At 31.6% G+C, this 26,738-nt stretch overlaps 3 protein-coding genes and 1 non-coding gene across 4 annotated transcripts; 1 reads left to right on the top strand and 3 right to left on the bottom strand.

Annotated features, from left to right (window-relative positions):
- Positions 1 to 12,469: 12,469 nt before the first annotated feature.
- Positions 12,470 to 15,882, top strand: LOC21399963. Its single transcript, XM_024172296.1, has 6 exons — positions 12,470 to 12,847; positions 13,666 to 13,756; positions 14,517 to 14,680; positions 15,090 to 15,150; positions 15,262 to 15,311; positions 15,571 to 15,882. Exons 1-5 carry the CDS (start codon positions 12,722 to 12,724, stop codon positions 15,276 to 15,278), a joined length of 459 nt encoding a protein of 152 aa, XP_024028064.1. The 5' UTR covers positions 12,470 to 12,721; the 3' UTR covers positions 15,279 to 15,311; positions 15,571 to 15,882.
- A 1,123-nt stretch (positions 15,883 to 17,005) lies between these two features.
- On the bottom strand, positions 17,006 to 17,971 carry LOC21399962. Its single transcript, XM_010090244.2, has 2 exons — positions 17,568 to 17,971; positions 17,006 to 17,233 (listed from the first exon to the last, which is right to left on the bottom strand). Exons 1-2 carry the CDS (start codon positions 17,905 to 17,907, stop codon positions 17,217 to 17,219), a joined length of 357 nt encoding a protein of 118 aa, XP_010088546.2. The 5' UTR covers positions 17,908 to 17,971; the 3' UTR covers positions 17,006 to 17,216.
- A 681-nt stretch (positions 17,972 to 18,652) lies between these two features.
- On the bottom strand, positions 18,653 to 18,724 carry TRNAD-GUC. The gene has a single exon. It is a non-coding gene; the product is annotated as a tRNA-Asp (tRNA).
- Positions 18,725 to 19,362: 638 nt separating this feature from the next.
- Positions 19,363 to 23,353, bottom strand: LOC21399961 (rop guanine nucleotide exchange factor 7). The gene is made up of 7 exons (XM_010090243.2): positions 22,620 to 23,353; positions 22,390 to 22,506; positions 22,083 to 22,237; positions 21,057 to 21,131; positions 20,676 to 20,966; positions 20,239 to 20,595; positions 19,363 to 20,143 (listed from the first exon to the last, which is right to left on the bottom strand). Exons 1-7 carry the CDS (start codon positions 23,185 to 23,187, stop codon positions 19,631 to 19,633), a joined length of 2,076 nt encoding a protein of 691 aa, XP_010088545.1. The 5' UTR covers positions 23,188 to 23,353; the 3' UTR covers positions 19,363 to 19,630.
- Positions 23,354 to 26,738: the final 3,385 nt, after the last annotated feature.

Genomic DNA, 26,738 nt, shown 5'->3' with positions numbered 1-26,738 from the left:
CTAAATGTTAAGAGAAGTTTTAGATTTTCATATTAAAAAAATGTAAGTAGCGAACGTGCTGCCCTATTAAGATAACTTCTTTCAAATGTGTTCCTATTTATTTTACAATTTCATTTTTATATGCTTTTTTGAATTTCCTTTTCACATACTTGCTCCTATTAAATTATGTTGTTTCGTTTTTTTAATTGGCCCACTACAACAATTTATTTTCTTAATATGGGTCTTTTTTTCAAAACTTTTTTTATTATCCTTTCAACTATTATTTTCTAATAAATGCATTTTCTCTAATTTGTTTCTGTTAGGTTAAGATAATTTCTTTCATATGTGTCCGTGTTTAATTTTTTGGTTTTTTTAATTATTATTTTTTCAAACGATTTACTATAGTGTAATCTTTTTTCAATGCACTTTTTCAAATTGTTTTTTACCCGCATGTTCCTATTGCAATATGATTTTTCAAATGAGTTCCTAACTAATTTTTTTCCCTATGTAATCTTTATTATTTTAAGAATCATTTTTATAACAATGTTTGTATTAATTGTGTATTAACTAACAACTAATCAAGATATCTATTATTAAAAAAATAAAATAATAACACAATAATTAAAATGTATATATTATTATAATTCCGCCGAATATATATGGCCTTATTTAGTGACTATGGAAAGCGAGTGGACGAAATTATTCTTTGTTTGAAAGCGTATCCCATTTTTGTAGCAAAGAGAAAACGAGGGAAAAGAGAAGGAAGAAACAGACAAAAAGACAGTAGTTTTCTAATGAAATTGTCTCTCTAAGGATTACCTAACGTGACAAATAAACTTTTTGACCAGAGAAAGTTGGAGTAATATATTCTTCGAAATCAGGATACTTAGAAACCGACTATAACAGAAATAACTGATCAGCAAGAGTTTGAACTTAAATGATTGTCACTATTCACTAAGATATCTATCTGTCTACACTGCGGTTTCTATAAATTTAAAGGCTGTTTAGTCCGTTGATTTTAATTTTTAATTTGAGTTGAGATGTGACTTTATATGAGAGCTTTTTATTATAGTAAAAAAGTTAGATGTGACTGTTTCTGAGAGCTTTTTACTGTAATAAAATTTAAATTTTAAACTCAAATCGATGAAATGAACGAGACCTTAAAAGCACAAACAAACAAATTACTCTGTAGTTTGGTCGTTAGTTTGTGTTCAGCTTTATTTTATAATAATGAAAGTGATTTTTCCACTTTCCGGTTTTGATTGTGCATGTCTGTTGTTTTTGTCCCTCTCTATATGAGTTGGTATTCTGTCTTTTCAGAATTTAGAAGTTTATCTTGGTGAGAGAGATTTTTTCAATTCGAGCTTTAAAAGTACTCGTTCATAGTGTGCTGAGATTTTCTTATATTTTTGAGCCTCAAATGTACATCCCTCCCTCCCTCCGATGGATTATTAACATTACGTTGTATTATTTATTTCTTTGCTTAAATGAAAGTTTCCCTTAAAAAAATTTTAAAAGCAAAGAAATTTTGGAAAATAAAACTCAAAAAATTTACACACGTAATTTCCCAAAGAGAATTTGAGATAAACATAGTTTTATATAACATAAACATATAGTAGAAATGGGTTTAAGGAGAAAACTTATTCTTATTTCACAACTTTTGACTTTTTGAGGTTTTAAAATAAAGATTTTTTCTGGTAGGTTTTTTTATTGGTAAAATTAATTTTTAACTATTAAATCTATATAAAATCATATGAACTTAAAGAAGTATGTCAAATAAATAATTTTTAATATAAATCTAACAATAAAAAAAGTAAAAAATACAGTAATTTATTTCTTTTTGTTCTACAAAAAAACTCCCCTTAAAAATGTATTCAGAAAGTAAATAAATTAAATGCGATAAGACGTGTCTGTAAGAGAAGAGAAAACAAATCTTTGCTTTGCTTCTCTTGGCAGCTGTTCCCACAGAATACAGCAAATAGGTGTCACATTTATTTTATTGTTATTATTAATATCACTTTTTGCATTTCCTGATTTGCCTAAATTTCTATGGCTAACAAAAAAGAGATTCCAAATAATTTATTTCATTAACTCACTTTCCTCTTACGATTCATGTCTCTACTCCAACTAGTAAAACTAGTTATTTATTTATTTATTTTTCTTTTAAAAGTCATTTCAAACAAATATAAATTTAGAAGTTATGAATTTTAGATTTCCTTCCACATATAATTAGGATTACCTGACCATATTTAGGACTATCTTCCATTTAACTCAAGAAGCTATCATGCAAATAAAGTTGTTGAGATTCAATGTATATCGAATCACTATTATATGGTCGGTAAAAGAGAACAAAAATATAAGGCAATAAACGACAGAGGTAAGACTTAAGAGGATAAGGAGGAGCAAATAATTATTTTCTATTTTTTTAATCTTTTTTTATCTCTACCTTTTTTTTTTTTTTTGTTGTTGAAGTTTTTCTTATCTTATTCTATAGATAATGTCACTATCCCTCCACGAACAAGAAAAAGAACAAGCCTCTGGAGAGAACAACAGAAGAAGAAAAAGATAATGCTTTTTTTTTTATAATTTTTTTCCTCTCAATCGTATTCTAAGGTCTCGTTTATTTTACCGAATCGAGTTTTTAATTTTAGGTTTCTACAGTATAAAACTCTTAAAAAATATCACATTTAACTTTTTTTTTTTGCTACAGTGAAAACCTCTCAAAAAATGTCACATCTCAATTCAAATTAAAAACTCAAATTTACAAAATGAACGATGCCTAAATTTCTACTTGTAAAGTAATGCGTCATTTTCTAGTTTGAATGCTATTGTGTACTAATTTAGTCCATCAAAATTCTTATTCTAATTCCTTAAAGTTGAAAAACATGACAATACAATTAACTATCGTTTTTAATTTGGCATAATTCGTATGTTTATTACTAAACTCAAGAGTATGTTGTAAATTGAAAAATAGATATACGTTACATGCCAATTAAAATAAAATTTCATATATGTGTCATTATTTATGGATAGAGATATTTCCATCAATGAAAATGTTTAAAACATTATTAAATTTAACATAATCTACTGAAAAGACGGCCATGTGCATTGCTACTGTAGTTGCCTTTACTATAAAAAAACAAAAAATCTCACTGTTTCCTTATCTCTTCAGCAGATGGTTGATACTGCGGGAAAGAAGATTGACTTTTCTTTTATGGGCTATAAAATAAACAGTCCCTTCTACTTTAACTTTTGTCTTATTCTCACAGTTCATTCTCTACATTTTGTTTTAAATGCCCTTTTCACGCGGCAGGACATACGAGAACGTTTGGTTCATATATTTAAAATTATTTTTATTTTATGTGTATTTTAAAAAAAAAAAAATATTATAGTGAATAATAAATTATGATTTAAATTATGACATAAATTCTCTTTCTAAATGTCCCTTAAGTAGACATTTAGTTTATGAATTTAGAATTATAATTTAGAATTATTTTTGATTTATGTGTATTTTTTAGGAGAAAAAATACTATAATAAACTGCGAATTATGATTCAAATCATGACATGAATACACCAATTAAACCCACAGTAAGTTTTTAATGATTAAATTTAATTAAAATTAAAATTACATAAAAATAAAAAAAAATTATACATATTTAACTGAAAATAAAAACTTCGGTAGGTTTATCTCTGAGGTCCTATATAAAGTCTCCAAAAAATATCATACCATTTATAACATATATTTGACTTGTAATTTTATTGATTTAACTTTTTAATTTTTAATTTTAAATTTTTACAGTTAAAAATTCTTAAAAAATTTACATTTAACTTTTTATATTACAATTAAAATTATTAAAAAATATCACATCTTAATTTAAATTAAAAATTTAAAACAAACTAAGCCATTATATATATATATATATATATATATATGTCTTGTCTCTCACATTCTTTCGGTTACTTCAGTTTCCAATCAACCAAACAGGAGTCTAAGGACATGTGGAGGGAAAAAGACAAATAAATCCAATGAGAGACTCAAAGGTGGTATTTCTGGGACGGCGACACTCCATGTGGCCAAACCACATACCACGAGAACACCACGCGGCGACCCTCAGTGGTGCACTCAACGGCTTCCACCTGCCTTTCCCTTTGTGGACCTCAATCTTTCTTGCCGTTTTCTTCCCTACTTTATGTCCACGTCACCCTTCCTCTTTCGTCAAATTCCACTTTGAGATTTATCTTCTTTTTTTTTTTCACAATTATTTGGCAAATTATACTGTAGAAGCCCCATAATGCTCTGAGTAAAAGTTTTATTTTTAACTGTTAGATTAAATTTTTAACAATTAAATATACACAGATATGTATAAAAAATTTACAATGCACCGTATAAAATTATTCCTTTTATAAATTTAAGCGTCAAAAATTTAATCTAACGATTAAAAACAGCGCTTCTATCTATAGAAGCATTTAAGAATACAAATTTAATCGTCAAAAATTTAATCTAACGATTAAAAACAGCGCTTCTATCCATAGAAGCATTTAAGAATTTCACCATAAAAGAAGCCTAATCGTTTAATACTTCCGAATGAATAAATTTTGTAATATAGGATAAGATTTTGTTGATTGTTCATGATTTTGCAATGTTAAAATCGTTAATTTTGCACGCTTTTTGTTTGGTTAGATTTTAGTGTGACGTGAGAATTTAGAAGTGCATAGTATTGATGAGCATTTTTTTGCCAATATTTAATTATTCTATTTGATAATTTCCACTAAACAATTGACTTTTGCGGGTAACATTATGTTTTCTTTGACTAAATATTATTATTTAATAAGCCTACTCATAATTGTGCCAGCGTTTTCTAATCCTCTTATCCAAAACAATGGATCAGCCCGCACCCCCTCGTGGTGTTCCAATCACACAAGATTTTTTGTATTTAGTATTGCATAGACTTTCTATACTCAAGATTTTTTGTTTATCTATATTTCTATAATCAAGATTAATGGTATCATCATATCTCTCTCTCTCCCTGGGACATTTTATGATTCCCATTCGTATGCATAAATCTATTAGACAAAAATCGTCACTCACATAGAAAGAAAGTTACATTATTTGATGGACCAATTCAAAAGGAATATATATATATATATATATATATATATATATTGTTTAGTTGAAAGGGACATCTTTATGATTATCTTGAGTGTGCTGTGTGGATAAAACTATGAGACAAAAAACTTTATTACTCAACAAAAAAGAAAGTTAAATTGTTGGATAGACAAACTTTTTTCACAAGGGTAGTTAGATAGATAAACTTGAAAGAGAGAAGAAAAAAAAGAAAAAAGAAAAGCATCGGTTAGCTGAGCTTAGAAATTTGATGTTATACTGATAACTTGATTTATTATTAGTACCATCTTTAGTTATTTTGTGTATTTTTAATATTTGTACATGTATTTTATAGTGTTTTTGTCTCACTTTTATAGATGATAGTAAAAATAGAATCTTTGGTCTCAAGAGGAAGAAAAAGTGTAAAACACGATTTTTCAATTGCTACAGTGCGTCTTGAGCTTGTTACAGTGTCAAAACCAGAGGCAAAAAAAGTTACAGGCTGCAGCGCGATTGTCTCTATAAAGAAAGTTAAATTGTTGGATAGACAAACTTTTTTCATAAGGGTAGTTAGATAGATAAACTTGAAAGAGAGAAGAAAAAAAAAACAAAGAAAAGCATCGGTTAGATGAGCTTAGAAATTTGATGTTATACACACACACACATATTTCTCCGATCCAATTAACTAAGAATGATAGCCTATCACCACTGTGCAGTGTGCTCATTATGTTTTTATTTATTTTTTTTTTTTGAGGAAAGTGCTTATTATGTAATTAATTGCACAACAAAACAAACAAAATTATAAATAAAATATCCTAAATCAATAAGGTTTTATAATTTTTTCATGTTGAACTACATTATCAAACTATCAAAATTATAATTACCATTACACTTTGATACTTGTCATTTTGAGAATTAACATGGGAAGTATATAACACCCTATATATATATATATATACTAACTTTGAAAAAATCAAATAGAGACATAAAAGTCAACTCAGGGAGGTAGGAGATGGGTGAAGAAGACCCTCCTTGGTTTTGGTCCGACAAGATAAAGAGATAAGTACCCAAGGCCTCAGAGCCTCTTCCTTTCCCTCGCAACTGACGTTTACTTTTCAAACTTGCACTCAATTTAATTAATCTAATAGTTGGATAACACCACTCATATATTCCAACATTAAGCGGACTAAATTTTTCTAACCCTTTCTATCATGTAAATTTGGGACGATATATATAATTATATTTTGCTCAAGAACAGTTTTTTTAGATCAGATACCTATAATTGAGTTTATATATAAGCTATAAAAGATACCTATATAAGATTCCCTATAACTAGAGTTTTTTTAGTTGAAAAAAGGAATAAGATCAAAATAATGGAGAAGGTATAACAGAACAGCAACCTCAACCTTGATAGTTGATATCCTATGGGGATGCCATGTGTGCATTGATGTTTCATGGATGAAGCAAATAAAGATCGTGTTTAGAATTGATATCGTTTTTATTTTTTACGTTTTTCAATAAAAAAAATAAAAATATTTTTAAAATGGCGTTTGGTGTAATAAAGATAAAAAATGAAAACGATTTTTTAGTTTAGTATAAAATGAGAGAGAAATGAAAAACGACTTTTAATCGTTTTTCATTTTTTGTTTTAGTTTTCTCCTCTCTCGAGCGGAGAGAGAGAGAGAGAGAAAGAGAGACATTAATAGGTTTTTTTATACTGAAAATAATCTTTTGATAAAACTACCAAACGTATTTTTAAAAATGATTTCTGTCTGAGATTGAAAACGTTTTCATTTTTATTTTCATTCAAAAAATAAAATTATTTTAAAACGAGTTTCAAACGCGCCCAAAGATCTCTTGTAATAATTTAAGAGTTTAGTTTCGATTTTTAGTGGAGTATGAATAAAGTTTGATAAACAAATAAATATATTATGGATTAAGTTATTTGCTCTTAGGGTAATTGACACTGAACTTTGAGCATAGTGTTTTTTTTTTTTAATTCTTAAACTTTTAATATATATTTATTCTTTGAACTTTTATTTATTTATTTGACAATTTTGATTCTGACATTATGAAATTTAATAGAGTACAGTGTTCCGTACGAAAAGCCTAATTAGATGACCCAAGAAAAATTCCAAAGATAATGATGCGTTAACCACGATAATTTGAGATTTTATAAAAGTAGTTCTGATATATGCAAAATTTTCTCTTTGTTATTATTAAAACTTATAGAAAGCTATGATATGTTGCACTTACTCTTAACTGTTTACATAAAAGATTCAGTTATTACGAAATAAAGATATGATTATTGATGTTAAATTTCATAAATCGTTTGCCATTTTCAATGTTAAGAACTAAAATTGTCAAAAATAAAAACTTTAAGTTAAAAGTTTAAGAACTTAAATATATCACTGTGCTTAAAGTGCAGATACTATTAGCGCCAATGATCCTTGTTATTAGTTTAGCTTGAGTTATATACATACTGCGAAATAATTTTTTGTCTACCAGTCAGTATAACAATGTTTCTGACAACCCAGCCAGAAAGCACTTAAGGCGCAGACCACCTCCCAAGAGATGGTGGCACACGCAAACAATCTCTCACCGGATTGTTAGGCACGGCACGCAATGTTGAGTAAAAGAATTAGGGCATGTTCTTTTGTAGAATTTGAGTTAGGATGACTTTAAGTGTAGATTTTGAGTTTGAGTTATAATTTGAGTTAAAGTTGTAACTTAAATTTGTGTTTGATTGTGTACATTTGAGTTATAGTTTAAAATGAGAATCTATTTGAAGTTGTGTTTGTTTATACTAAGACTTGAGTTGTGAATAGTGAACATAAATTTTCTCTTTTTTGAATTTATTTGATTTTATGCAATTGAATATGAATACTTAGAATTAGATATAAATAATTCTAAAAAATGGGTAATTGGGTAATTTTAAAAATATATAAATAAAAGTGAATCATCCAAAGTACATAAGTAGCAACAAGTTGAAAAATAAAGTAGCTTTTTTTTTCATTAAAAAAATTAAAATACCATAAAAATAAATACTAGAATATCAATTTCCATTATAATGGAGAGTAAAAGGACAACAATAAATACATTCCCCCTATTGGTAGGATGATAAATTATCGCCATTTGATCTTGATCCAATGGCTGTGGTGAGTGAGCTAAAAAATAAGCCTGGCGATGAGAATGCGGATTACGCTGGGAGAGAGAGTTCGCGGAGAAAGAGAGAGTTCACGGTGAGAGAGAGGAGAAGCACGCGAAGGGTCAGGAATCAAAACACTGTAGAAGTGCATAGGAGTTACTCGAGTAGGTGGGAGAGGATGAACTCGAAAATGGGTGAGTAACTCGAGTTCATTTTTGAGTTTGGTTTCGAGTAAGTCGACGCCGAACGCATACTTAGGCCGAATTCATCACTCGAGTGGGCCTTTTTCGAGTAAATGTAAGCAACCGAACATGGCGTGAGTTTTTAGGTATGTTATTTTTGCAACTCAAATTACAACTTAAATTTTTTAAATATGTGAGAAAACACTATAATAAAAAAGTTGAGATTGAGTTTTTATGAGAGAAAACATTATAGCAAAAATATTTAAGTTATGAAAAGAACAAAAATGAACAATTAATTGTATAATTATTAATTCGAGATAAATCCTAGTGATAATTAGTTATTATTAATTATTGCATAGGATTGTGTTTTGAATTAACATCAAATTGGGTAGTTATCTATGTTGGAGATAATTACTAATTCAAATTGAATTAGGATTTGAATTAGTTAATTATTTGTTGTATGTCCAATTATGAAATATAACTCTAACTGTAATATTTAATTCAAAACCGAGTAGGGGAAGTGTTATGATAAAGGCTAATTACTATAATTAAGATCATTTAATTAAGTGACCTCAAAACTTTTTTTTTTTAAAGGACATATAGCATTAGCCCAACTACCACTTGACAATTTACTTAGATCATAGATGAGGAAAGAAGACAAATACATTTTAGAGTACATGAATTTAGATTTTTATCCCTTATTCTTGATTAATATCCTTTTTAGTTAAATAATTATATTAGTCAAAAGAGTATAAATTAAGAATAAGAAGTAAAAATTTAGACTCATGCACTTTAAAAATAAGTTCAACAATTTTCTCATCATAGATAGAACAAACAGAAACATGTCTGTATTTTCATCAACTCGCATTTAAGTAGTCTAAAGCCATGTGAGCCGAATCATATTTGACAGGCCAATAAAATGACATAAATTCAATCTCACTGTGACTATGAGAATCTATTCCTAGATTTTAAGGCATGAGATTGAAAATTAAGACATAATTAAAACTAAATTAGTTAACTCAAAATAATTAGTTATTTCCTTAATCAAGCTTAACAATATCAACGGTTCAACAATGTTAGTTATTCTAACTTTTGCAGGATTTATTCTCTTAATCATTCGATCTCATGAATCTAATGTGAGTTAAAACAACGTTCTATTCATTTAACTAACGATACTATTAATTAACTTGCCTAGGGATTGAAACTTTTAATAACGGATGGTTCTATTCATACTCTCTTTTTTACTCTCCGCATCCCTTTATAACTACACACTCCTCATAATTTTTAAATTATTAAAATTTCTTTTTACACACCCTATTATTTCAAAATCACCCCTAATTATTTCCATAAAATTATTAAGAATAGTTTTATTCACTATCCTCATCTTTTCTCTATGCACCTACTTTTTTATTATCCGCACCTGCTTCTACCTACACACTCCACATAATAAATTTATTTACTTTAATATTATCATTTATTTATCTCTCTTTATTTATTTATTTATTTATTGTTGAAGCTTTGAGAAAAACGGCAATTGAGTTGCATTATATTGATTGAATACTGAACAGACATGTACAATGGCAAATGAAAGTGCAATAAGATAGATGAGCACAAGCAGCATTTAAAAAAAGAACCAAGAGAAGAAACCACGATCATTCCACATTATAAAAAAAATGAAAGAAAAGGTGAAGTGATTAGCTTAAAAAATTAATTAGCAAACAACGCAAACCGAAAAACAAAAAATAAAAGAACAATCTTCATACGACAAATAGTAAAGAAAATTTAATATACATTTATGTAGGGGTATTCACGGATTGTAATCTGCGAATTAGGGGTCAATCTATCGAATTTTGTGGATTGGATTCTCAAACTCCATAGATTAGGACCTTTAAAATTATAATACATTCATATAAAATAAAGCACAAAATAAAGTCTTCATCATCAATATTACTTTAAAGTTTAAAATTTGCAACATCCAACACTCAACACCAAAATAAGCACAGCATAACATAAAATAGTTGAACAAATTCTACATTGTTATAACCCAATTAACAATGACAAACTAAATTCAATAAAACTCAAAATGAAATTAGAACTTAATTTAATACACACACATATATAATGGATTCGTGGATTTTGTAGATTGAGAAATGCTCAATCTGTAAACCAATTCAAAACTTTCGGATTAAAATTTTCTCAATCTGTGACCAATCAAAAACCCCTTTCAGTCTAATCTGATCTGCCAGACTGGATTAGATCGGCGGATCCATCAGATTCATGGTTCGTGAACACTATTTTTTTTAGAATAATCATTGAAATGCAAAAATTAAGATTTTGTTATGGATTTTGAAATAGCAATAATTTATAATATGAGAATATGACATGTGGGGTATGGAGAGAAAAAAATTGTTATGGATTTTTTTTTTTATAATCATAGCAATAATTTATAATCATAGCAATAATTTATAATCATAGCAATAATTTGTTATGGATTCATGGATTTTGTTATGGATTTTTTTTAACTTCAGTTTAATATACTAAATTAGTTACTGCATCTTTAGTCTATGCAGAATTCAAACTATTAAATTATTTGATTTGATAAAATTTAGTATAAGCTTGAATAATGATCAATTCATTTATCGGTTGAATAACGATACTAAGTCGTTATCTTACCTAGGTTTTAGAACTTTAAATAATTCAATCAACGGAATCTAATATGAGCTTAATAACACTTCAATGTAACAATCGAAGAACATTTGTTAGTTATTTCCTTAAGTAAATACTTAGCAATTTAACAATGTCAGTTATTTCTACTTATGCGGAATTCTTGACCAAAAAAAAGAAAAATGAGATTCAAATTTTTAAATCATTTAATAATCTGACGTGGCGTTCAAATTTTTCAATCGTATATGATACACGTGATATGTGAGTTTAAATAACGACTAATTAATTTAACACTTGAATAACGACACGAGATTTTTTAGGGCCCGTTCACTTCGCTGATTCGAGTTGAGATGTGATTTTATGTGAGAGCTTTTTACTGTAGTAAAAAAGTTAGATGTGACTGTTTTTGAGAACTTTTTACTGTAGTAAAACTCAAATTCTAAACTTGAATTGGTGAAGTGAATGTGGCCTTAATAATTCAATCACTTGAATCTAGCATTAGGGTTAACAACACTTCAATCCAACAATTAATATTCATTAGGACCCATCCAGTGAATCTAATATTACCTTCAATACAATCATCAAGATTTGCAATTTTGTTGCAAACAAATACAATATGCGCTTAAACAGGAATTAATTTGAAAGTTTTATCTGTCATTGTGAATAACGTCAGTTAAAGAACTTAAAAATTAACGATTCTGTTTATTTTATCGATTTGAGTTTAAAATTTAAATTTTATTATAGTAAAAAAATCTCAAAAATAATCACATCTAATTTTTTTACCATAATAAAAAATTATCATATAAAATTACATCTCAATTCAAATTAAAAATTTAAATTAACTAATTAAACGGCCCACGTAAACTCTGGCTCTAATTTTGACGTTACAAGACTGACGCATTTGCTGAAATTTATGTAACACGTTGAGGTCAAAGAGTCAAGCTGTAACGATGGCTTTAGGGAGCGAAACGCCTTTCTGGTAGGGTTGTTATTATCCACTAGACGTGTACTCGTGGCGCCATATGGTTGGGTGAAACTTGGATGGGACCCACCTCCGAGACTGTCTCTGCCACGTGTCTTCCCTCTGTTAACTCTTCGACAGGTTGAAATTGAATTGAAGGACTTTGAAACAGAAAACAGGTTTTTTTTTTTCTTTTTTATTTTTAGAAAATGAAAAGAATCACACAGATAAGAGAAAGAAAATATATTTTGATTTTTTTGTTAAAAAAAGATTTGTTTTATGAAGTTTTAGGGGGTTTGAGGAGTTTCGGTTTTGTGTGCTATCATTCACGTGTCCGTCTCTCTCTCTCTCTCTCTTTCTTCTCTGTGTTTTTCTTCTCTCTCTCTCTTCCTTTTTTTTTTCTTTTATATTTTTTTCCTTTTTCTCCCATTCTGTTTGGTGCGTGTATTTTCCTTTCCCGTGCTTTCTGTTTGTTTCTCAGTAAAATCAAATCTTATCGCCGTTTCTTTTTCCGTGACGGTGGTTTTCGAGTAGAGCAAACGCTCGCTCCCTCCTCGTATACGTGTATATATATGTGTGTGTGCATATCTTTCTTGTTCTACAAGAGCTGTGTTAGAGAGAGAGAGAGAGAGAGAGTGACACAAGACTTTGAAATTTGATTAGCTGTTTGGAGAGAGAGAGAATGGAGGGAAAGAAGCAGGTCGGTTCGTCTTCTTCTTCCTTCACGACTGAGCTGTTTGGTTCGAAGGATTCATCGTCTTCATCCGGAATTTTCGGCTCAATCTTCCCTCCTCCATCGAACTCGAAGGTTTATATACATACATACATACATATATATTCCATTATTTGTTGTATTGAATTACGTTTTGAGCTTTTTTTTTTGGTGCGTTTGATTTTGATTTTGATCGTATCAAGTATTATTGTGTTATATCCATTGATTGTTATTTTCTCGCGCTTGTTTGATATTTTCTTGTTCCCTGCATTTTGCGGCTCTTCTTTGAGTTTTCATTTTGTATTTTCTGTCGTTCGCTAATCGGGACAGTAAGATTTCATTTCTACGCCCTGAAATATATGCTGTTTTTTAAGTTTATTTTTTGGTCTGAAATGTTATTGCGTAGGCATTTAGTACAATATTTTTGAGCATTAGATCATATAACATCAAGATTCAAATAAAATTGCATGCGAACCTGACAAAATTGCATGCAATTTAGTGGAATCTGATGAAAACCCGACGGCTCAGAAATATATATAGATTTCCTTTTCCTTCTGTTGTAGCATAGGTTTTTTTATTTTTTTATTTTTTTTATTTTTTATTTTATATAGAACAGATTCCTCTTTATGTGTCCATTGGGATTTTTGTTTCTTTTTTCCTTTTTCTCAGTGGAGGAATTTCAGCCAATGAGGCTGTGATGATTAGATTAGGGAGAGCTATGCATCTGGTGGAGTTAGTGTTTTTCTCTCTTTTTTTCTTAATCTGTTCATTGCTTGAATAAAATTGTTTTCTCAAGTGTTTTCTTTGGATTTTGGACTTTTTCCCCTCATTTTGTTTTAGAACTTTGTGAAGATTTTTTCCCCATTATTTTCTTGTTTAACAAGCCATGAGACTGATGTTGCTGATGGATTCAGGTCCTAGAGAGAGAGTCTCTGCACTCTGGAACGCCTGGGAAGAACGAAAACTTTGTGAATAAATCATGCAACACCAAATCTGGAACTGCAGGTTTAGTGCTATTTTCTAAAAGTTTTGTTCTCCAATATTTGCTTCTTTCATTGAACTGTGCTGTTTTTCTTTGTTCTTTAGATCTTCTTGCTGTTTTTTACGTATCTGCATTACTCATTCTGTTTGGACTTTCCTTAGGTTTTTAAATCTTTTCATTTACAATTTGGCTGCTTTTGCAATAATTACAAATCTTTCTAATTGGTAAAAAAAAATAAATAAATAACGGAAATCTGTCGGTTGCGATTTCTGTTGATATTCAAAGGGATAAAGTGTCCAGTAATGATAATTTTGTGGAAAGTAGTTAAAGTTTTACAAACTATAGCGAAATCAGTTGGCCGTTAAGACAGCATTCGTTACTCTGTGCTTAATTCATAATTTCTAGTTCTGATTAGGTCAAATGGCCAAATTACTGTGAAAACGTTACAAGACGAAAACGCCAAAGGGGTAAAAGTGTAATTTTTCTTCTAAATATGTGAGCTAGCTAAGTTGGTAAAGTCTCCAAGCGTCGAATCTAAGGAATCCCATCCTTTCCCGCCATACTCGTGAATAAAAAAAGAATAAATAAAGAAACAGAAAAAAGGAAGAAAAATTGCATGTCTAAAGCAGTTATCCTTGCCTCACATATTTAAATCTCACTAAAATGTGGATTTCTCCAATTTTTCAGAACATGGAGGGAGATATTATAAATGAGTTGTAAATTGCATGCGCTTATTTGTGCTAAAAATTGTCTCCTTCACTGTATACTCTGCTGCAATTGCAGATGACGCTTTCAGCAAGGAAAGTGAGAGCCAGAGCCAGCAAAATAGGGACACCACTTCCAATTACTATGAGCAAAGAGTACAGCAACCATGTCATCTCAGTTCATCAATCTATTATGGTGGTCAGGACATCTACTCTCGTCCCCCGGGTGCAGAAAACTCTACTGTGGGCATCTTTTCCTTAGTTCTTGTTAGTTACATATCACGGTTAATTATTTAATCATAAAAAAGACATCAATTAAGAAGTAGTTGTCAGGTTGAGGATTCATTTTGAAGCGTGTGTGAGAGTACTTGGACTAAGGTGCAAGTTAGGTTTATTTTATGGTCATGGGATAGGAATCTTGTACAGCTAAAGAACATAATTAAGTGTTTGATATTGGTTGATATCAGGGCGTGTGACAATCATCTCGCATAGACAAATAAGCAATCAAACCAAATTCCTCTCTTTCAGAAGAAGGATGAGGAGGATGTTTTGTAGGAAAAAAAACATTCCTCTAATCAACATTAGGAAATATTACACCCCATGATGTTTTTTTATACAATATGAATACGAAATGTTGTCATGTTTTCTGCAGTACAAGAAAGATGGGACTGAAGATGATTCAGGAAGTGCTTCAAGAGGAAACTGGTGGCAAGGTATGCTACTTTTATTCTGATACTGTTACTTGATCAGGCATTAAAAAAAAAAAAAAAAAAAAATCTTCCAATGCACTCACATTTATGTTTCTCTAATTTTTATGTCCACAGGCTCTCTTTATTATTAGGAGTGGCCTTGTCCAAACCATACACTCAGCAAGGTATTTTGCTGTTTCTGAAACATTTATTTCTGGCATTTGGTAAAATCAGAAGAGTTATTTCTTTCTGTCCTAATAAATGTATTTCAAATTGCTGCTGCAACTACAGTTCTATTACATCTTTAATCATTTGTCATTTGGTTGTGTTTAATTGCATTAGAATAGGATTGATGCTTGGGCAATATACATAGAAAATATATTAAACAGTCTTGAGTTTTCTTTCATCTGATAAAGCTATTTATCTATATAAATGCTTATGCAGGTAAAATAAAATAGGAAAATAGCATAGCAGCAGTTTATATAAAGATAGATGATAGCCGTCCGATCGCTGTTGGAGCTGGTTCTTTTCGCCCGGCCAAACGACAGAACCTTATATGAATCAATAGTTATATGTATCTGTTTTTAATTTAAGCTGTAAAGGAATATTGAACTTGGCATTTTCCTGTAAAGTTTGTATGGTTTTGTGAGCTAATTTATCATGCGTTCTGTGGTTGAGACTTTGCATCCTAAAGGGGGGTGGAAAAAAAAGGGCCACGTTATTTATCTTTTAATGGGTGGCTGAATTTATTCTCTAGAATTCATATTTGATGTTTTCCATTGTGAATTTTAATTCATCCAAGCCTTCTCAAAACTGACTTGAGAGTTTGTTTTGACATCCTCTCTTTCAGGATAAATCTACCCTTTTCATGTCAGTACATAGAATGTTTTATGATCCTATATTTGACACTTTTTTTTCCTTTAAATTATCTTCTTTTCCCACCCTGATTCCCTAGTTTTTCTGGAATCTGAACCTATTGGATGTTGATGTCTGAAAGCAGACAATCAGATATTCCTCAAATCAAATGGTCAAAAACCTTTTTATTCTTGACACTCTGATTGCATTAGGCCTTGGTCTCTTTTCTTTACCTCAAAACAATTTAGATTCTGTGTGACAAACTGTTGAAATGCCCATTCAAAAGGGGTGTGGCCCACTTGACACATATTATCTTGTGAACTGTCTTACTCTGTCTCCAAACTGTCCTTTCCATTGCTTATCCAACCTTTAAAGATTTTCAGTTGAGGTCATTCTCTATCCATTACGTGACTGACCCACCACTTGAAAGAGAAAAGAAAAGAAAAAGAAGCAGCCGTCCTAATCTCATGTGTGGTCGGGTAGTGCTTTCTCATGGTTGTTCAAAGAAGATTTTAGATGCAGACAAAGACACTGCAACCACATTTTCTGAATGACTGCCTCCAATAGCACAACTGTGAGCCGTTTCGACCTCGATTTCTCATCTGGTAAACTGGGTTTTGAAAGTTCTCTTCTTTTTAGCTGGAGTAATGTTATAGGGCATCGGTGGTGCTAAACACTACAATTTAATAGAAAGTGGATTCCGCAACGTGAGATCCACAGGTGGCGCCCACCTTCTAATATAAATGGTGGTATTGATAGTGTCCTTAACAATTTTTCTTTAGCCAATTCCCTTAGGCATCGTTCATTTCACCGATTCGAGTTTTACTATAGTAAAAAATTATCATAAATAATCACATTTAATTTTTTTTTACTAGTTCTCACATAAAATTACATCTCAATTCGAATTAAAAACTCAAATCAACGAAGTAAACGGGCCTCAATATATGTTCTTTTGTTTTTTGTTTTTTATTTTATTTTTTCTCACTGTTTTATATGAGAATCAGACAAATTTGCTGATACAGAATGCAAAAGACTAGAGAACTGCGTAATTATCTGAATAGAGAATATGCATAGTTTTTATTTAAGAACTAAGAAGCATACAAGCTGACACAAGCTGCTAGCTTTTAATTTACCCGAATAGTTTTCGTGGTCTCTACTTACACTAGTATTAGCTAATAACAGCCTTAGTGCGCCCCACTCCGTGGACTTGAGCTCTACATCACACCCCATCATCTTCATGGCAATGTGTATGCTGCAAATATTAACAATTTCATTGTTAGAAAAAAGAACAATAAAACCAGGGGAAAAAAAAAGGTTAGTGAGAGAGAGAGAAGGGACTCTGTTCCAGTTGATCCTGATACATTAGAAATTGTCATTTTGAACTTCAGATTATAGTATTACAATCAAAAACATGTAAAGATAATATAGAATGGGATAAAACTCTGACGATTCATAAAATTCTATAGGCAAATTTTTTTTTTTTTTTCTTTTAATACTCGATGACAAAATTTCTCAATAAGAAAAACTTTATAAGAGGAAACAAGAAGAGAAAAATGGAGATGGCATAAGCACAAGGTATTACTCACGTCCACACTTGTATCCCACCGGACGGTTGGCGAATTTGCAGCGTTTGGGGATAGTAATGGCAACCACAGGGTTAATCCCAGAGCTCTTGGCAGTATCAGAAAGCAAAACAGCACAGAGACAGCTGGGATTCTGGCCTATTTTCTTCACTTGAAGACAGCAACTCTCCGACACCGCGGCTTTCTCGTCTTGTGCAGCCACAGCACACGGAGCCAGCTTCATCGCCTCATTGTCCGGTGAGGACTTTCCACAAGCACTTGTTGCCCCATAAGCACTCCCAAGACCAACACTGCTGATGATCACTACAAACAATACCAGAATGCAAGTGAACTTCATTGTCATTGTTTGTTCTTCTGAAATCCTAATTGTTACCTTAGACAATGATAATACCTTAGACAATGTTACGAAAATTGTCACCTTGAACACTGGTTTTATACTGCAATAATGAGGCTAAAAACAAGTGCGTTTGTGTAGTCACCCACTGCGTGGTAGTGAAGTGGAGCTAGCACTAGAACAAACCAACAAGGGACAATTTTACTAATATGAGGATGTCCGCTATGATTTGGTTCTTTGTATTGTCGATGTTTTCCAGATGTAGCCATTACTGATTGGGGTTGGTGTGTCCACTATGATTTGGTTCTTTGTATTGCCATTGTTTTCCAGATGTAGCCATTACAGACAGTGTAAGAACCGGACAGAGCTTGAGATCTAGCCACCTCACTCACTTTTTTAGAACTCCATTACCGACAAAACAATGGAGCCAACAATCTGAGCCCATAAAGCTGGCAAAAACCACTGCTTTCCAACACGTCACTAACTTGAAACTTCCTTTACCAGTTTGCTTTTCCTGGTTTTTATTTTATGATCACTCTCCGCTACTAAAAGCGAAGAACCTTTAGCGAGATGAATGAGACTTTTAAATCATAGATTAAAATTATTAGATTAAAATTATTTTTAATTTATGTGTAATAAATTATGAATTATGATTTAAATTATAGTACGAATCTCCTAACTAAATAACTCTAAAAAGACCCGAAACATAATGATGTCGTCCAAAAAAAAAATAAATAAATAAAGAAAAAAAAAACGCCGTTGCCGGGGATCGAACCCGGGTCACCCGCGTGACAGGCGGGAATACTCACCACTATACTACAACGACCTGAGATGCTAGGTTTCAATTTGTTGAATTACTAATTTGATAATTACCGCTCAACATCTTTTTTGCTTTCATCTTGTTATTATTTTTGAATTAACTAAAAAAATTTCTTCTTCAGCTATAATCCTTATAACAATAATATACGCTCCAATCTTCAAAAAATAACACTCATCCCTCGGATTTATAAAATATCAACAAAACAACTACTTATGAAAATTATTTTTTAAGAAATAATAGTTTCTCCTCTTACTACCGTGTAACTAGATAAGGAGGTTGTTCACAAAATTGTTCAACGGCCCTCTTAAAAAAATCATAAAGGAGTCTATGATTTTTGGTAATAGTTCACAGATCAAGGGCCAACAAATATTAGATTTTAAAGATTAGGAAGCATATTGATATAAGAGTTATATTTGAGAGGAAATTTTTATAATTTTTTTTTTTTTTTTTTTTTTTTTTTTTTTTTGCCCCTAGGCTCATAGTCATAGATCGTGGTGATATTGCATTTCCGATCAATGTGACTAGGATTTTATAGGTTTCCAATTGTGTTGGGAGTTTGGAGAAGTCCGGAGTGTATAAGAAGAACAAGAGAACGAGAGAATCTCCAAAGCACTCCCGGGAATGTAAATGAATGAGGATTCAACTAGTTATGAACAAAGAAACGAAATATTGGCTTCTTTCTTTTTTTACAATCCCAGTTCGACTTGAGTCAGTCAGGAACAAACTCAACTCATCAACTCATCACTATTACAAGCATAAATTCTAAGACCGGCATTTTGAAAAAACTATAGTACCTTGGGACCTTTTCCATTCTGAAATATACCTACTATGCCAATTAAAGAAGACATTACAGAGCTAGTTCTGGAAGAGAATACTACATATTTTGGAAAATGCCATCATCAGAATTCATTCTCAGATATCATCCCTCTCAAATCGGTCCCGCATTGATGGGCTTGTTGTTTTTCTGGAGTCGGAAGGTTCTGTTCCTGCTTGAGATCCAGGTATGATCCCATGCGTAGTCTTTGATATTGAGCCTGCTTTTCCATTAGAACTTCCAAAAATGTTTCCTTTTGTCTCAATGCTGAGATAATCTGTCAAAACCTTTTTCACACCTAGTCCGCGCTGGGGAATCTTTCCGCTCGTGATAAACGGAGATCTATCCCCTCTAGCAGGGCTAACTAGACGCGCAGGAGAAAAGCTTGGTGTAGTGAAAGCTGTTTTGTATGGAGTACATGGAACAGGCACTGAATATGACATTGGAGGACCATTCTGAGCGAGCAAACCAACTTTCGAGATCGAACAGAACTGATCAGAATGTTTGGTCAAGTCGTCAACATAAAGAAGATCGTCAATACGTGCCACAATATTAAATGCAAGGCTCTCCAAAACTCTTGAATAACTCTCCAAAATGGATTTCCCAACATCCTGAAACATAATTTGATTTTATGAAACTACGTATGGAGTTGTACAAAAAGGCATCAACTATAACAGAACACATACAACTGCAGGGAAGGACAAACCTTATTGTACTGGATTTTGCTCATATCTAAGGCCGTCTGTGGAAGACCTGGGAAGCGTTGTTTCAAGCAAAGAAGGAGACTTTCTGCTCTTTCTGCAAGTAACTCCCTTTTCTCTGCATCCATCATCAGCTCTTTGACCATTTCCCATGACGATCTTGAGCTGGATCGTGATGTATTGCTGGCAGGTTTAGAGTTGACTTTTCTGCGCCACATGTACATTGAGGCCTCTACTCGGTTAGCGATCTCTATGGCTTGATGTTCAGATGACAAGTCAAGGCAATCCAGTAGACATTCAGGATAAAATTGCTCTGACGAAATATATCGATATATAAGATCTCCCAGGCAGGCTTTTCCATTCTGAAGTCAAACCAGCAAAACAAATTCAAGTTTAGCTCACATAACCAATTTAAGGGCAAAAGAAATTATCAATTTCATACCTTTGGAAGAGATTCCAGATATGATTCAGGGATTCCCATATCAGCCAAAGTAATACTGTTGATAGCCATTGCAGCTTTCAATATTTGGTTTGTGCAATCACGCTTGTGCTGCAATTGTTTTCTTGTATCTTCATGGAGGCCACCTGGAGGAACTCGGGGCACAGGTAGCCACCACTTTTCCTCCTGGCGCTTAAGTGTTCTCCGGAATGAGGATGATCCATCAGCATCTGGGGCCAAAATCCCTTGGTCCACATACCAGAACTCCGTATTCTCAAAATCGTCTAGTATCTCCTGCAACAATTGGGGTCAAAATTTTGTAAGTGATCTCTCAGACCAAGTCTCGTCCAATTTTGAAATTGACAAAACGTTGGAGTATCTTACAAGTAGCATGTTATCCAATTTACGAAGTGCGGGAAGATTTACATAGAGATCCGCACGAGGTCTGCAAGTCATGACCTGAAGCACAAAGTGAACAATCAGTATGTAGAGAAGTTAAATGTTAAAAGTACCAAGACAAGTAAACTGAGTTAAAACCTTAAATCCAAGTAAGTAGGATTTCTAGATATTCCTCTCTCGTTCATCGCTGAATCCATGGTCATTGTTTCCAAGTTAATTTGTTCACAGGAACATGCATATATCATTTGGTTTTTAACCCCTAAGCTGATGGTTTCTTAAATTTTCATATACTAGCCTAACTTTCATTGTTCCTGATTGCAGGAGTATTTGAGCACAAGATCGCCTCCAAATTAAGAGGAAATTTACTGTTTCGCAAAAAAAAGAAAAGAAAATATAGATGGAATTTACATGTCCGAACACACATAACTGTCATTTTAATAAGCATACATCTGAACCTAACAAATAAATAATTCATACTGCAGCCACACAAAAGGAAATCCAAGCTCTTTTACTACATTGAATTAAATTTTTTTTTAGAACTTCCGTTGATTAAATATCATATAATTCCTTGAGACATTTGCTGGTATGTCATCCGAATTTAAAACAAACTTAAGGCCCGAGCCTGAGCTCTTGCTGCAGCCATCTTACGCCCTATCTCTAGATAAGAGCTGTGTATGTGGGCAAGCATCTTTAGAGAGAGGGAATTCACGAGTGTACTTCAAACATATGTCACTAGTGGAAAAAAGTATTAAGTATAAATAGAATAAGTCGAGGAGTAAAGTACTAATATAGTGTAAATCTGAGGCTTTATCAAAAGAGAAAGGAAAGTTGTACAAATCTACACTAATTTTGTGAATTAGCCATGCTTGACTTCTAGCAAACCACATTTTCATAATAGTTGCACATATCTTATAAAAAATAAAACAAACAAATTATTGTTGCACATGAATTATAGATTGAAGGCTAACAAACTCTATAACTCCAAAAACTTATCCTGAAATCGTATTATACCTCGAGTTTGCTTCCATCTGGAAATGTCTGCCAGGAAGGTATCAACTCAACGATGTGATCGCTCACGCAAAGAAGCCATTCCATCTCTCGTCGCCACATGAGCTTCTTCTCTTGAGGCAAAGGTTCAAGCCTCCAAAGTTGCCCAAATAAGGTAGCTACAAAACAAAAACAAAAAAAAAACAAAAAAAAAAAACAAAAAAGAAAATGAAATGCAGTAATTTAGTAACCATACACATAACACTAAACTTTCTTCAAAACAACAAAGCAGTCGAAAGAAGGAAAGAAAAAAAAAAGAAGTTAAGAATACCACAAAGATTAGTAATGGCATTTGATATAGCCAATGCCGTAGAAACCCCATTTCCAGAACCGGACATATCTTCTCCAAGCAGCAATTTCGAGAACCTTTCCTTCATCAACTCAATCTCTACATATCCACAACCATATCAAATCATCAAACACATTGTAATCCATACAAACATAACATTACAAAAATCGACAAGAAAAAAGGGGAAAAAAAAGTTACACACACAAACACACCTGAAATTTCTGATCCTTTTTTCTCTCCGGATTCATCACCACATTGACTGGCGCAATCTTGTGCCTCGGGTTTCTCAACAGGCCAACCCAATGTCGTCGGAGAAGAAGACGATTCCTCGGAGCTACTATGGCTCTGTTCCTCTTCATGTCCTGTCGTTTCCGACGTCAGAAAATCAGAACTGGAACTACTCTCACGACCCTCTTCCGCAATCAAATCCCCAAATGTCTCAACTTCATTAGCATTCTCACCAAACCCTTCATTATTCCCATTTTTCTTCTCGCCCAGACACTCCATTACGGCCCCCCTTTCTTCTTCTTCTTCAAGAAAACAATAATCTGAAACAAAGAAAACGGAGTTGTTCACCACATTGCCATCGAACTCAACCCTTCTCGAGGAACAAAAAAACCCATTGTTCGATAACCGAGCTTTGCGGTACAAGTTCCGTAGATTCTTCGACACCCAAAACCCGAAACCGGAAAATGGGTTCCGACAAAGCTTCAGACGCCGATTTCCCAACTGGGTTTCTTCTCTTTCTTCTCCTTCTTCTCTTTTTCCTGCTCTGTCCATAATAATAACGCCTTAACCATGTTTGACATTGTAAGGGTTTATCAGAGAGGAATATTTAGCCAGAGAAAGAGAATGTCGGTTTGTTCTTGTGAAGGAGCGTCTGATTATAAATGTGGAAAATACAAGATTTAAGAAGCTTGCTTGTGTGTAGTAATGATTACTAAAGCTTGCACCACAAACTCATGAATGTAGAGCCTCCCTTCTTGGCATCCTTGCAATATTTAAGAGCTTTTTACTTATTTATTATTTATTTTGTTTATTTTTTTCCTTTGCAAAAGATATTTATCCTTTTATACCATGTGTTTTTTTTATTTATATAAAAACTATACCTTTAATTTTTAATCTCATCAAATATATATTTAAATTAAATTTAATAACAAAATTTATATTAATTCTCAATTTTAAACTTAAGAGTTTCTAAAATATCATTAAATAAAAACATAGAAAAAGGAAAAAAAAAACCTAAAAAAAATTAAAACTCACAATTTTGACCTCTAAAATATGTAATATACCATTTAAATGGGTTTTTTTTTTGTTATTAATGTGTTTTTTTTCTCTTTTCTTAAGGACAGTTTAGTCATTTTAAAGGTTAAAATCAATTACTGACCAAGATAAGACATAAATTTGTATATTAAATCTAATTTGAAAGTATACATTTGACGATATTAAAAATTGAAGGTATAGATTTTGAATAAATCTAAAATAAAAGGCATAAAAATAGAAATATCCCATAGAAAAATGGTACATCATAGTTGGTCCCACTTACTTACTTAACGGAATTTATTTTATGTGATTAGCAAAATTTTAACTTTATCAGAATTTTAACTTTATCAGAATAAATAGAATTTTTTTGATAGTTTATTTTACCAGTAGTCACAAACCGTTAAATTTAGTTAAAATCACATCAGATTAAAAAATTATGTAAATGTAAATAGATTTTAATATAAATTTAACTGCTGAAAAATAAAAACTATCGATATTATATTTTTACATGACTACAAGAGAAAGTCTTCAATAAATAAGGGTGCTCTTTGCAAGAATACAACAATAACTTGCTCACTCTATATATGTCATTTTCTTACTATAGCATTGCTTAAAATATGGTCCTAAAATCATAAGTGTATTAATTAATCTAACTTTGTTTCAAAAATATAATAAATAAAGATCATGGGAGTCGTGTAAGCCACGGATCCCTCAATGATGTCTACACCAGTTTTTACTTCAATATTACATTTTCTTTAAACAAACAAGCATCTTTCTCAAGCCAAGAAAAGGTCAGTGCGAATTGACTGTATTACCCTTTATATTATATTTACTAAGATACCCTTCATTGCATATGTTTGTATTTCAATAAATAATATGTTTCCGCTCCACTTTGTCTCTGACACTAGTTTATTCGTTTAATACGAGTTATCTTTCATGTAAAGTGAAATAGAAGAACATTGTTGCCCCCACAAGAAGATGTCAAAATGATTTGGGATTTTGGCTAATCTGCTTTTCCATTTCCGACATCAAAGTGAAAAGTTGAAGACAACTTGACTCCCAATATCATCAAACTTTGAAGGTGAAGGACTTCGCAACTTTTGTCACAAACTTATCCCCAAAAAAAAAAAAAAAAAAAAAAGATTTTCATGGGGGTATTTCTGTAACTTCAGAAGTTACTTCCTTCATTGTATTTTTGTCTTTTCTGGATCGGGTTAGCTTGCATATGACACCCAAAAGATAATATTAATAATAAAAATAAAAAAAATATCAAAAATAAAAAAGAAATAACGTGACAAAGTGGGATAAAAGGAGAAGCTACCTTAGGCGAATTGGTTGGTTCCAAATATCCTCATATTGATAATGTTTCAAGATAACAGAAAAGGATGTTTTTGTCTTTGGGGAAGACTTGAGGAAAAACCTAAGAGGTTGCAAGCCAAATTTGGTCCTTAGAAAGCTAACCCTAGGGATTTACTGGGCCTTTCAGTAAATCCCTCTTGCATGTCAAGCACACGTAGAAAGCATCTGAGCATAGCAAAACCCGGATAAAAACCTGGCGAAATATTATTCATACATCGCAAATAATGAAATCATGATGACCAATCATCATTCGTATGTGTGTTTATTTTGCAACTACAACTCAAGTTTCATCTAAGAGAAAAATATCATAACAAAAAAATTAAATTTAAATTTTTATAAGAGAAAATATTATAATAATAAAATTTAAGTTGTGAAAGAAAATAAGATTTTAAATTTTTTTATTAATTAAAAATTAGACGAAATTTATAACAAGACTTGTATTTTTACTCTATCAGTAGAAACTATATTTTAATCGTATGATTAGTTTTTTAATAATTTAATATAGAGTATGAGTAATTTTTGTCGGACGCTACAAATTTTTAATGTGGACATTCAACGATTGAAAATAATAATTTCTACCGATGAAACAAAATGCACATCTCACTAAACAGGTTCTTAAAAATTGACACACAAAATTGTACTGTAGCCAATGCGTGATAATATTTTCATGTGAAATTGTAAGTAGCTGAAAAAATGTGCTTAATGAGAATTATATGTAGTATTACTCTTCACAACCTGCGCATCTCTGAGAAATAGATAATTCTTTCGTTTCAAAAAGTTTAGGATATATATAGTACTAATAGAGTGTTGCTCACAAAATATGACTTAGATTGGTGTTCTAAGAGTAAGTTATATGTTCTATTTTTGACATTCACGTGAGATTTTTACTTATAAGCTTACGGCTTGTTGTAGATAACTACTAATTCGTTCTTAAGAAACTACAGTCTCATTCATTTCACCGATTCGAGTTTTCAATTCTAGTTTTGTTACACTTAAAAGCTATTTTTGTTACAGTTAAAAACTCTCATATAAAATCACATCTCAGCTCGAATTAAAAACTCAAATTGGCAAATTGAACGAGGCCTACATGTGTACATGACACAATATCTTTAATAAACTATTTGTCTTCATTTTCAACTCTTAAACCTTTTTTTGGTACTGAAATATTATTACTTTTGAAGAGTACTTATCTCCCACACTTGAAGGGTATTCCTTTTTTTTTTTAATCATAGAGGAAGAAAGAGAGAAAAAATAAAAATATTAATGTGCCGCTCTCATCCCCATAACCGTAAGGCTATGTTCAACACATAATTTACATATGATTTTATGTGCCAAAGACATTGTGCCAAAGTAAAAGGGTTTCAAGCTAGTATGCTTACGATTCTAGTCTCTATCTTTGAAATCTTCTATCATGCTTAATATTTCAAGATGAATTGAAATGCGGCTTATTGATTGTGGCTTTTTTTTGTTTTTGGGGTCTTCTTTCTTTTTGTTTTAAGTCAAACACATACTTAAATTTCAATAACTGCATCATTTTTTGGCCCACAAAATTAGTATTCACATGCAAACTTGATCAGTTAGTTAGGATCGTGACCAAAGAAACCTTAAGGACATTTAGTCCTCATTCACTTCGCGGATTCGAGTTTTTAATTCGAGCTGAGATGTGATATTTTCTGAAAGCTTTTTACTGTAACAGAAAAAATAAGATG

Source organism: Morus notabilis, unplaced genomic scaffold (genome assembly GCF_000414095.1).
Source record: "Morus notabilis unplaced genomic scaffold, ASM41409v2 Scaffold177, whole genome shotgun sequence".
NCBI lineage: Eukaryota > Viridiplantae > Streptophyta > Magnoliopsida > Rosales > Moraceae > Morus > Morus notabilis.
The sequence above is the reverse complement of the archived record's forward strand: the minus strand, read 5'-3'. Positions and strand labels throughout refer to the sequence as shown.